The following is a 13,559-nucleotide window of genomic DNA, read 5'->3' as shown; positions in this document are numbered from 1 at the left end:
ACTCATTAAATTCCCACTTATCAATGTGGCTATTTTACTGAGTCAACAGCCTCCACCCCAAAGCGAGCAAGGAATGTGCACCCTATCCATCATGCAGGCTTCTCTAGCAAGGCGGTAACCTCCGCTAGATGAATCTGAAACTGGCATGGTCATTTCAGCTGAAGGTCTGACTATCATCTTCAAATAAGAATTTTCTTTTATGCGATTAACAAACTGTTGTAGATAAGCTGCTGTTGTTGAATGCAACCAGCTGTATACCATAAGCTGTTAACTATAAGTGTCTGACACAAGTGTGAAAGGGCATGTACATCAGGAGCTAGAGGTTGTCATACCTATCTCTTGCCCCTAAGTTCAAACAAGTTTCTAGCCTACAGCAAAGGGATGTCTGTGAAGTTCTAGGTGGCCAAAAGTTTTTTAGCTATGACAATACCACTGGTAGCTTTGTTGTTGATATTAACTGGCTATTGAAGACTAGTTAATTCATTTTTAGTATGTTGTACTATGTTAATTAAGTAGCTGTTTTACCTAAAGCAAACATACTTTATGTGAAGCTTTTGTTAATCATGGGGCATATGCTGGAAGCCTTTGAATACTTCTGACTTGCAAAACTTTCTACAATCCTACTGTTCATTTGCACTACAGTGATGCTAAGGGCGTATTATAACAAGTAATATACAGCATAAAACAAGACAAGTGAGAACAATGAATGAAAATGTAAATTACTTCACTGAGAGCATATTACATTTCAGACAGATGTACTATAACTTAAAAATTAAATTAAATTTAAATCCCAAATATTATTGTTCTTGGCTGCAATGTTGTGGACTTGACTACTCCTACAGTGTGTGAGCTGTGCATCATACACTCAGAATGTTCTTCTCTACCTTTTCATTTAATATACAGTCATATCTACATATTTGGGTCATTGTAACTATTCTTGGAAAAGAAAAAAATTGAAGTTAGATGACTCCCTTGAGGGCTAAGAAAAAGTACTGTCTTTTTTATTTCTACATTTCTCTTCTCACTTGTTATTTAAGTAATTTAAAAGTCTCTTGAAATAAATCGGAAATTTCTTTCACTCTCTAGACTCTGTGGATATCTAGAATTAAATGCTTCATTACTTCAGGAAGCCACATTTCCCACTTTGCTCAGTAGTCACTCTCTCTTTTTCTTAAGGAGCCTGGATAATAACCCTGGACAGTCTGCTTTTTCCTGGTGCTCTGCATTTACCTTGTTAGAGTAATCTATTGGTCATGAATCCCCAGGGGACACAGGATGATATTTTACTGCAGCTCTAGAGTTTGTTGTAGGAGATAAGCCAACAGTGATCTGTGGGAAGGAATACTTTATCCATCACAAATCAATGCAGCCCTCTGTGCTGAAATCAGGGAAAAATACTCTTTCATGGTCCTCTACTCAAATTTTAATATACAGAAATACACCAGTAGTTGTTTCTGTAACTGTCATGAAACAACAGCTCTCATAGTCATGAAAGATTTACAAGAGAGAAACATAAAAGAGATACTTTACTCACATTAAGAAAGAATGCTAATAGCATGTCAGTAAATGAGGGACGATGGTGAGTAGTGATACATTTGTTTAATAAAATAAACATATCTGTTGCATAGAAGCAGCAGGAAATAAGGATAGCGTCTTTGGTACTGCACTCACTGAAGAGCTGTGGCTCTTAGGAGGCTATTGTAAGGACTCCTTAAATTCTCTATATGGATGGAGACAGGTTTCGTACTTTTTCTCCTCTTTAAGTGTGAGTTGAGGATACGCCTCTGTAATGGCAAAATGTATCAGCTCACACTCTTCACCATGAGGGCAGTCATCCTGACACTATGCATTAGTATCAAGAAAATCTGACTCCTCCTGGTGTGAAAAGCGTTCTGTCACAGGTGAAAAACCTTCAGGTACTTTGCTCAGGGTACTCCCACCTCTTAAACTCTAGCATTTAAAAGGTCAATTATGCAATTTCCAGGTAATAATAAAGACCAAAATGAAACTGAGAAGGTGTTCTGGTGAATGAGGGATTTTGCTAACCTGTGTTACAGCAGAGCAGTAATTAAAAAACTAAATATTGGAATATTTCTTGATGCCAATGGAGACAGAGACTTCCAGACATGTTCACTGAATGCTCCTTCCCTCACAACTTCTACTGTAACTATCTTCAGCCTTGATCTTCCAGAAGAGATCCCTCTCTATCTTTGCCCTGTCCTGTGGTTCCTCCAGGACTGATGGGAGAGCTGATCTTCAGAAGCACAGGACTTTCTTCTTGCCTGCAGCACAGAAGCACAAGTTTGCCCTTTGCTCCTTTCCCCTCTACTAGAATGAGGCTGGTGATTGCTCTAGAGAAAATGATCTTAGAATTAACACCTTATCAAGCTCCACGGGGCAGTAATTCATGCCTATCAGCCTGGTTATTGTGTAGCCAGATGGGAATGTTTTTCCACAGCCCTGAAAACTAGAAGATTACTTTAGAAAAATAGAAAAAAAAGATAAGACATTCATATTCTAATGCCCTTCTGTACATATGCAAACCACCCAGTTCATTCTGGACTTGTGGAAGTGTAGTACCTCTCTAGGAATGAGTGGATGAAGTTACACTCCAGCTATCAAAATAAGACCACACCCCGCATATCTACAGTCTGTGTAACAGAGCTCTCCGCCCATTCCCAGGGTACCTCACCTTGCATCGGAACAGGATTAATTCTCTTTTCAGCCCAAAGAAACCCCTCCATGTTTCTTTCCAACTTTTTTCTATTGACTGTTCCATGTATCCTGTTCTTTCCTGCTGAATCCTCTCCCTTCCCTTCTTCCCCTGCTGTCCCCTAATAGCAACTCAGACAGCTTTATGTAAAATGAAGTAAAATTTAAAAAATGACCAAAAGCTATGGGAATGTTCTCCCACCATGATGTTCTTTTCCCATTTAGCCTTACCCCTCCAGCCTTCCTACCCTATGCCCTGTTACAACTCTCAACATCCATTGTCATGCTCTATGACTACTGCAATCCCAACCTCTTTCAGCACTCCTACTGCTGCTGTCCCCACACCCACACCAGTCCCTTGGTGTGTGCCTGCCAAGCATCTGTTCTGGTTATTCGGGGTGCGCAAGCTTCATGCCCAGTTTCTGCACAGACTGTCCAGCTTGGGGGTGCAACACAGCTACATGGCTGACTGCCTCCAGCTCACAGATCTGGGCACCTCATCCAGCTCTCAGTTATGACCACAAATTTGCCTTATTCTACCTGCAATATCCCTATGAAAATACCACACCAGTGGGCTGCTTTAGTACATTAGAAGTTACAATGGATGTAAATGTTTTAATTTCAAACTCCAGTGTCCTCTGCTTATAATTTTAAAACTTTATGTGTGTACTGTGTAGAATCAAAATTTATATGGAACACTACGCTAGTTCTTATGGAGATCTCTGCTATGGTGTTATTCCAGTATCCCAAAAGTATTACATAAATCTCATGGAGACAGAAACAGAGATCGGGAAATACAGAAACAAGTACTACTAATTAAAAGAACATTTATTCATAGATTTCAGTTATAAAAATACATCCTATGAGGTTTCTTCACATTTGTATGTGCTTATTTTGGAACATAGAGGCTACCATGAAGCAGCTGACAACTTAAGTTACTAAGTAAGTCACTAACAAACTATGGCCCAAATCCCCATTTTGGAGTGCAGCCAAAATAAGCCGGCTGCACATTGCAGAGTTTGTCAGCATCCACTGTGCATGGATGATATGAAGACTTCCCTTCTGGAGTACTACATGGCCATTTCTGGTTGCACACACCCTGTGGCTGTTGTCATCTTTGTACAAGAACAAGAACAATTTTTACTGGTAGTACCACTTAGTTTTGGACCAGCTGAATATAGCTTGAAGCTCTTTTTCATGTGGAGAATAGAAACCATGAACAAAACATCGCCGTCTTGCACAACAGCAAGTCTCTGTTATACTGGATTCTGGGCATTTGTCACGTAGTACCACTTATTATGGGATTTGTGGGTAAATTATATTAATAACTGCTGATAATTTAAATGGGCCATAAGTTAGTTACAATTTCACATCCGTGTTGACAATTACACTCAATACTTAATTTCAGTATGTCTTCAGAAGATAGAGATAGGCATTCAGTTACTTAACATAGACAACATTCTTTCATGAAATAATGAGCACATACATTTGCTAATATATTTTAGTAAGAAAGTACATATCACAAAAAATAATCTGTTTCTCAGGATGTGAAATCTGTACAGCAAACGACAACTCAACAGAAGTGAACCTTAAGAGATAGAATGCTAGAGTAGGAATTATTCTTGCATTTAAATACCAAAATTAAACGAATGAGAAGCTATACAGTGTCACCTCTAGACTCACCTGATATCCTTCCACAGATTTATCAGAAACATGGTGCCAAGAAACAGACATTTCCGAAGATGACAAAACTTTTACGCTCACATCTGTAGGTATTTCAGTTGGAGCTGGAAGATAAAACACATGTTAATCATTCAATCTCATCCAGTGATTTTGTTACACTCACTCATAGGGACTCTTCTCACTCCAATATTTTCTATTTTTTTATTGCTATCAAGGAGCCAAGCATGTTTTTCTTTAATCTGGTTTTACTTGAGTAAACTTTGAATTCAGTGATGATCTGTATGGAAAATGACTATAAAAACAAAGCAATGATCCTATTACTTGGCTCAGACCATGTATTTTTATGCTTCAACAGATTCTGTGCTGAAATGTGTGTAAATTAAAACCAGGCTTTGATAAATAGAATGAAGCATCCAGTGATCTTTTACTAAATTGGACAGCAGCTCACAGATGATATAAATCAGATATTTTTAAGCTACTTACACACAAATAATCATGTGTATGTCACTTAGTCATGATGATGTAAAGTTTTTATGGACCAGACATTCGACACAGAGCCAGCCAGCAGCACATATAAACTTGAACATAGGTGTGAAATAATCCAAGAGCACTCTTCTATCAAGCATACATCAGACTGTTGATTTTGTGTTCTTAGTTCCGAACAGCAGCCAAAGCAGAATACAGACCATTATCATGTGATACGCTTTTATTCAGGGCATAGAATATTAAGTTCTAGTTTAATTACAAGAAGCTGTTAATTTCACTGATGCTTGCATTTTAAGAGAGGTAAGGAATTTAGAAAGGCATAAACTTAACAATGTCTATAAAAGATAAAGTTTTCCAAGCTAAGAACAGTTCTCTGTCGCGAACCTTCTGAAACAAGTTGCAACAGACAGGCATGGCAGCCCAAGCTGAGGAAAGCTTTCATATACTTAATCTTCCAACTGGGCATCCAGTCAACTATGCATCAAAACAGCCACTATTAAGAAAAAAATCAGTTACATCTCTCAGGAAAAGTATCCCAGGTAACAAAATAATCTTATATGCAAAGTTACCTTTTGTAATTGTCTTTCAATGGCTGTTAATAATGCAAATGTATAATTAAAAAATGATACATTATTGCAAACTTGTTTTCATAATGACAGCAATTTAGATAAGCAAGAGGCCTGTACACTCATTACTAGCAATCATTACTCACTACTAGCAATGGCAGGTATGACTAGTAGCTGTCAGATACGGAACTTGGCTTAAAACACATGGGAACACAGAAATTCCCCAGTTACTAAAGTGAATGAAAATGCCCACATTTACAACTAGACACACACACATATATTACAAACTACACAACTTAGTGGAAATGCTATTATTATATTTATTTATGTATGGATGGATATTTATACATATCCATATGGAATATTGTATGACCATATTGCTTTAAAATCTTAGTAATACCTTTGAGAAGTTGCATTGTCTGATGGTAGTAATAGCACTTGCTGATTCGGAGGTGTAAAAGTACAGTTAGAATAGATGTAATCATCTAATCTATTCCCAAATAACTGTCAGACTCTTCTCTATTGTATCAATTACAGAATTTGCCAAAATATTTCATATTGAATAGTTCCAACTGCCAGGAATTTTGTTGATACAATACTCTAAACAATATTTCATCTGCTTATGCTTGTTCACAAGCTCCAAATAATTTATATCCCTATTTGGCATTAATGTTCTATAAACATTTTACAGTGTCTCCTGAGCCAGAAAGATTGCATCAGCTGCTTTTCTCCACCCTTCTAATTCAATAATTCTACCAAAAAAGCAGCAATCACATGGGCCTCACAATCTATTCTCTTCACTGAAAACATAGCGGTCATCACATAATTATCTTCTAAGTGTAAATATATAAAGTTAAGGCTGGGAGCCAGTAAGCATGCTACAAGGTATGGAAGTGACTGTACAAGTCCCAATACCAGGAGAAAACTCTGCAGAATGGTCTTTAGAATAAATTCTGCTACCTCTACTGGAAAAGTTCCTTCTAACCTGCCCTGAAGTTCCTGGATTTATCTGGTCAGTAGTCAGGCTCATAGCTCCGCACAGGAGCTGTGAGCACTACTGGGAAGGTTTGGATCACTGTGTATCTGACTGTTTTGGTGACTTGTGCTTGAAAGCAAAGAAGCGAAGCAGGTTCACTGAGCTTCTATTCCTTTTGCTGCCCACATCTGGTATCATTTAACCACAAGTGTTTCTATCAAGTGTCTGGAATTTGCTAAAGCCTATGTCAGAACATCAGCAGCCATTGTATCTGGAAGGTGGCACCACTGTGCATTTGCTTTTTCTCTGTCTTTTGGAGCTAGTAGGCTCTGCCATGTCTCTGAACTTAGAGAGCTACACAAACACATTGCCATTCCTGACATGGTTAGTATTATCCTAATATAAACACTTGGGAGCTTCTCAGTCAGCTGTCGATAATGTGTCTGAGAAAGGATGGATACTGAAAAGTTATTTGGCAGATATGGCTTTTATTACACCATAACTGTTTACTAATTCATTTACACAGTTGCAAAAACAACCGTTCTGTTGCAGCAGCAGCTGTTGAAGATAATATCCTACGGTACACTTTTTTGAGAAAAAGGATTAGTATTAACCTCTATAGATAGCCGAGTGTTGCTAGCTTGAATCCTGAATTACTGTAAGAAACAAAAGGACTATTTTATCTTTTCTCTGTGTGTGGGCGATTTGCGTGCAAAGTTCCCATTAGTACTAATGGGAATCATGGACATAAATCTCCCATGAAGTACACAGAGTAAAGAACAGTCGTAAGTGTGAGAATGTGGCCTTTTTATCATATCCCTCCTCTTGGCTCTTTGGTCTGGATCTGTTGGCTTTGTGAAAGAGATTCTGCATTATGGAAAGAAAAATATGAGCAATTTTGGGGATTTCTGGCAGGAATTAATAAACCACATTCTTTTAAAACAGGCTTGCGTGATTATATTGCAATTAGGATGTTGTATATATTTCTTCTGATTTAAGGTAAACCTTCTTCTAGTACTTTTCTTTCCCACTGAGTTTGGAAATGTCATTTAAACTTCAATCCTAAAGATCACAGCATGTGAAATAATTCGAGTAAGAATTAAGAAAAAGATTTTAGTGGAATGTCAAACAGGTTTTCATTAAATTATTCACTTTATAATCCAACTCTAAAGCTCTAACATCCAAACCAGAATAGAGAATGTGGCAGGGATAATTTATATTAGACTCTAAACATGCTGGAAATAGAACTGAATACAATTGAACTATCATTCCTTCACAATGTGGGGCTAAATTCTGATACTGATCTACTAGAATAATAGGCTTTAGTGTGGTCTGTTAAGAAGAAAAAGTTACACATATGTCAAATACATGTATTAACACATCACAGAGACATTGCTGGATAATGATGTTAATGTTTTAGGCAACCAATATGAAGATCAGAATTTCTTCTTTTAAATTCTTAAATCTTTCAACAAGCCATGTGAAGAATCTTGAATACTCTGTGTATTGCTCATTGACAGCAAGTACAACCAAGTGCTCTGCATCACATAGAAAGCAGAGACTGAAGCTTTTATTCAGAACAAATGCAAATGTTTTGTGTGAGCAATATACACCCTCCTTGCTGAAGGTGTATGTTGCTATATAAATCAGTGTCAAGGACCAGTTTCTCTCTCCTGATGTTAGTGCTGATCTGGACCGTCAGTGTAAAACTTTTTGAAACCTTTACTCACCATCTTGTGCTGAATAAATGACAGCCGTGAGACTGAAAGGTCCATCCCCTTTGTTGTTAAAAGCTTTCACTTTTACTTGATACTGAGTTGAAGGTGGCATTGATTCATCCTTGTGGACATACCGGCCAATCTCAGGATTAGTAACCGTAACTCTCCTCCATTCTTTCTCACCAAATGGCTTGAAAGCCACTATATAACCAAAGTTATTGCCATAGTGGTATTCTCTTGACAAAGGCTAAAGAGGCAAAAGATAAAACATTAATTTTTATAGCCAACTAAATAAAATAGATCTCTAATAAAAAAATAAACAATACAGAAAGCATTGATATTCACAATGTAAAAATGCTGAAGTTCCATTTTCTCCTGGTTTGCTTCTACAGTTTGCTCCCACTCTCTTTAAAAATACATTTTCATTATGCAGATCTGCAGTAGCAGCATATCTGGTACCAAAACATTTTAAGATCTCGTTCCTCACCCAAACTCAGTGCAAGACACATCATGTTATCTCCTACAGATAGAAACCAACAAAGACTGTGTACTAAAACTAAAACTGTTGTCAGCTGTAGCTAGCAAAAAAGGCTGTCTTCAGGAGTGATAGTAGGTATGTAACACAGACACATCATGGGTCTATGTGCATGTATGGAGATAGATATTCTTGTGAAACAGAGAGAAAAGAAAATTTATGTGGCTGTCCCAAATTATATTAATTTACCTAAAGTTGTTCACCTAGGCAACTGACACAGCTGATGAAGAGAGATGGACACGTTTAAAGAATCATTCACCCTACCACGCTTCATTGATCATAGAGGGGGTCCAGTTGCTAGCTTAAACTATCTACCTAGCTTCTAATTGGCCCAAGTTTAAGAGAAATGACTTCCACTTTCATCATAAGCATTAAAGGTACCAAAATATTTCTTAAAACTATAGCCAATTTCCAATACCTAGGAATACTGGAAAATACAAAATTATGGAAGACAATCTGCTATAATGAATTTGGCTTAATTTACTAAAGCTCTACATTCAGTGATCCCTCCTCAGTCCATGGAGCCTTTACCACAACTACTAGACAGTGCACTCAACAGGCCAAAATCATGTCATTCATCAGTGCACCTGAAGGCTGACCAGAAGCATCCTTTGATAACAAAGTTCCTGCATCACCTTTTCCCCATACTGTAGACCCCTCAGAAATGAAACAGCCTATCTTGAGGCAAAGGGCCTGCAGCAGTACAACAAAGAGTAATTATTCTCCTTACATGTCTGCCCTCTTCTGTAGCCCTTCAGCCAATATCTGAGGAGATATTCTGAGCAAGGATTTATGAAACTTAGATGTTAATAGTGGAACAAGCCAAAAAAAAACCCTAGCTCACAAATTCTGATGTTCATATTTGATGGAAGCTCAAATGAAACTCCAAAGATTCTCTAAGAAAGAAAGTTCTGGTGAAAACTCATCAAATTTCTGGAACAACAGAAATATGTAAATTTTGTCTTCAGAAACATAACACATGGATTAGAACACTAGCATACATAATACAAAAAGAAGAAAATTAAGGCAACCTTGCAATTCAAAAAGTAGATTTCCTGGACTGGAAGCTCCTCTGAATCTATCATTGTATACTGCTGCTTAAATTAAACCAGAATCCTATCTCATATGCCAAAGTAAGCAGCCTGGATGTGGCCCTAGTTTCAGAATGATTTTCAGCCAGAGCAAACTTTAGAAAACCAGAAATGGGACTTAGAAAATATATTCTGGGAGGTCTTGTCTTATAAAAAAGTGTTGAAAGCAGCTTGCCCTCCAATGGCTACACATAATAAGTAGGTGTAAGTAGCTGAATAGTTTGTAGTATCCACTAAAAACTTTGAAAAACAAAACAGAAGAGGGAAAGACAAATGGGGGAAAATGAGGAAGAATGGGCATGCCACTCCTAGCTTTCTTTCTCAGTTCTTCTTTCAAAACAAGACTTAGAAGAGCTTTGATTGTATCTCTGGCTGTCTCATTCAACCCGGCCTTATGAATCATAACAAAAGCTGAAACGGGGTTGGCAGCAACATGTGAACCTGCCATACATTTTGTTCTGCTCTTCTTAATTAAGGATATTTTGAGTAGCGTATGCAAATGTCAGCACATTTGGTGGAATCAATATACACCTTTATCTTAGCCTTACAGATAGACATATTGTTGTCTGTCAGACAGATTCTGTAAATCTAATGCCTGTGTTCAAAAACACTTGCTAGACATAGTTTGGAAGATTCTTGGGAAGTACATATTTGAAGCCATGCTTAATTTGTCTGAGTTACTCACTACAGGACTGACGTAAAAAGGATGATATTAGATAAGCAAAATAATAGGAATATGAACATAGGAAAGACTGAAATGATTTTGTACTTCAGATCTTGCATTAGTCACTATTGTCCTGGTTATATTTTTCTTTTTTTAGTTCAGTCACAGCCAAGTTTTCACTGTATTGAAAATGCCACAAGTATGGGTCTTTAACATGCAGTGCAAGAAGTAGCTCTGTAGTTTGCTAAAGTTTTTATAACACAGCACTTGTGAAGAAATAATAAAATACTCTAGGTCTTGTGCAACTGTCCATTGCATGTGTTCTTAATCTGACTTCTGCTCTTCAAAAATAAAGATCAGAATCAAACCAGTTAGGACTTCCACACCTATTCTTAGTGGAACTAATAAATAACGTTTTCAATGTATTTTAACAGAAATGTGGATCTTCCTTTTTCAGAAATTTAGATTTTTTTCTTTAGGTAAATTCATTGCTAAAACACTTAGGAAGACTGAATAAATATTTTGAACAGCATTAAAAAACCCCAAACAAACAAAACAAACCAGGAAAGCCCAAATCTGTTAGCCCAAACATATGGCTGACTTTCTGTGTCATACTTGAGAATTTCTCCAAATAGGTATGACCAAACTTCTGTACAAAAGGAAGGAAATCTGCATAGGAATTAAAATCTGTACATTTGTAAGGAGGATCCCTATACAACAATTACAAAGTTGCTTTGGAATTATGACATTTCCACAAAAAAAAAAAGCCCTTTTCATAGAGGTAAATAAGCTGCTACATCTGAAACTAATCCCCAAACAACACAAATGGCGTAATGTGCCTTGTGTGCCTCATAGCCTTATGAAGGTGAACAGAGAGGTCAGTAGCAAGATAAACTCAGTAATTTTTTTCAAACATAACATTTAATCATCTTCCTTTGCCAGAGGTAAAGAGGCTTCCGTAACTCTGTTTTTGCTGGATACTGATAGGCTCTGGCATGAATCCAACAGGCTTTTCTATTTTTGTTGTATTTTACCTCCTTAGCTTTCCCAAACACCATTCAAAAGACTTAACTCTCTTTTCCATGCAACTTTTACCTACACAATCCTTATCCTCTCTTGTTCTGGGTTTTGCTTTCTCCCCAACTTCTTGTCTCTTCCCTTCTTCCCTGGATTGCTTTTTATTTCTCCATAGTATAGGAAGATTTTAAAAACCATTGCTTCAATACCAGAACAACATTTATATAAAGACAGCATTTATATATATAGCTATATACGCAAGACTTTTTAAGGACAAAATATCATTGACTGAATACCTACAGTACATGAGAGAGATGAAATTTTCAAAACTTTGCTTACTGAAAAGCTTTTTTGGTAACACCAATTTTTTGAACTTTGCGTTCCATTATTTTTGTAATTAACATTTTATCTCTACACCTTTCCCCTTTCCTTATTTTGCTTAAAACATAATCATTAAAGAAAAATTAATGGCTTGGAGAAATAGAACATCATCATCAGTATGTGGATATCAATGAATGGCTAAATTGTGGCCTGGGGCAACACTGTTTTGTGTTACCAGTCCCACTAGCATAAACTAAAACTCATAAAATGTGACTATAGAAGAATTTCCTTAAAACGGAAGTTAATAATTATAACAGGCTAGTTTATAAATGACAATGTATTTTTTTCTTTTTTAATAAAGCCTGTAAATATGTGCACAGCACATTAAAGTCATAAGGCATTCTACTTTCAGACGTAGTAAGCAAATCTGCATGCTATTCAGATTGTAACTTACAATAAACCTCAAAGAAAGATACAATATGCAGAATTTTCAAATGTGGTTAAATCAATGCATTATCATAGTTAGTTTGTATTTCAACCTCTTTGAAACATACTCAGAGAATGTTTTAGATTGTATTTTAGAAATGTCCAATACATAAACATCTAAAATATTGTCTTCCTCATTCCTTTTTATGTATTTTTATAAGAAAATTCTGAAAACTTATATACTGTGTACAAATCCTGCTCTCACAGGTGCCAGTGACAAACCTGCCATGGGTTTCAGGAGGAGCAAGATCAGATACAAGTAAGCACAGCTTTTTGCCATCTCAGTGCAATACCTACCATCCATGTTATTGTTAGCTCTCGATTGCTTCCACCCCCTCCTCCAACATCAGAAGGAGCCACATTAGGTGCTAGAAAAATAGAAGAGATGAGAAAAATCACTACAAGTATGCAGTCAGTAAAATATCACTACTTACATTTCTTTTCACAGCAGCCAATGAGCACTCATGGCACACAATTAAAATGATGATAGTCTGTAATAGCTGTCAGAACCTGCGATCTTGACAAGACTAATATATAGCTACTGCAGCAGGAAACATTCCAGTTCTAACCATAGCTAGCAGTCATTTTTCTTTTTAACAATATTCTCTACAATTATTTAACTAAATATTTAGAAACTGAATACTCCTCATAGGTCTTCAGAGAAGCAATGTGGTGTTCTTGTGCTTCCTCAGATGTTGGTATGCCAATAGCTCAAGCACTCAGGACTTACACATGTATTTACTTTAATAGACTGTGATCAGCTCCATCTGCTTCAATGGATTTACTTGCAATGTGTAAGATTAAACCCATGGATATATCTTTGAAGCACTGGCAACCTAATCCTACTGTAGATTAGTGGCATACATCTTCTTGATCGGCATGTTCAGAATGGGTAGGTGCATTAACCACATGCCCCATCTACATGAACATGTTCTTTGTGTTAAAAATTCTTATATGATCAGGCATTTTCTCCATTAAAAAGTGAATGTCACAAGATAGTAAGGGGATAGTCCCCAAGTGCTCTCGCACTATGTAAGATATTTGCTGAGGCCTTCTCTGAGGGTCAGCTGGGGAGAAACACAAAGCAGAGATAAATTCATTTAGTAAGGATAAAAATATGAAGAATAAATCTGAAATTGAAATCAGTATTCAGTGCATGGTTTGTGCTATTTATTGCTGGCCTTCCAGAACACAAATAAGTGGAGAACGAGACTGAACATATATATCGCGACAATTCCAGAGGAAGCTTGAACTTATCACCCTACCTTTAGTTATTACTGAAAGACACGGTAGTCACACTACCT

General features: G+C 36.9%; 1 protein-coding gene across 1 annotated transcript in view; it reads right to left on the bottom strand.

The window, feature by feature from the left end:
• Positions 1 to 13,559, bottom strand: part of CNTN1 (contactin 1) — a 235,892-nt gene that overhangs the window by 23,109 nt on the left and 199,224 nt on the right. Inside the window, 3 exon segments of the mRNA XM_030479376.1 lie at positions 4,396 to 4,499; positions 8,154 to 8,388; positions 12,553 to 12,623. Coding sequence (XP_030335236.1) covers positions 4,396 to 4,499; positions 8,154 to 8,388; positions 12,553 to 12,623 — 410 coding nt within the window.

The sequence above is a fragment of the Strigops habroptila genome, chromosome 3 (assembly GCF_004027225.2).
Source record: "Strigops habroptila isolate Jane chromosome 3, bStrHab1.2.pri, whole genome shotgun sequence".
Lineage (NCBI taxonomy): Eukaryota > Metazoa > Chordata > Aves > Psittaciformes > Psittacidae > Strigops > Strigops habroptila.
The sequence above is the reverse complement of the archived record's forward strand: the minus strand, read 5'-3'. Positions and strand labels throughout refer to the sequence as shown.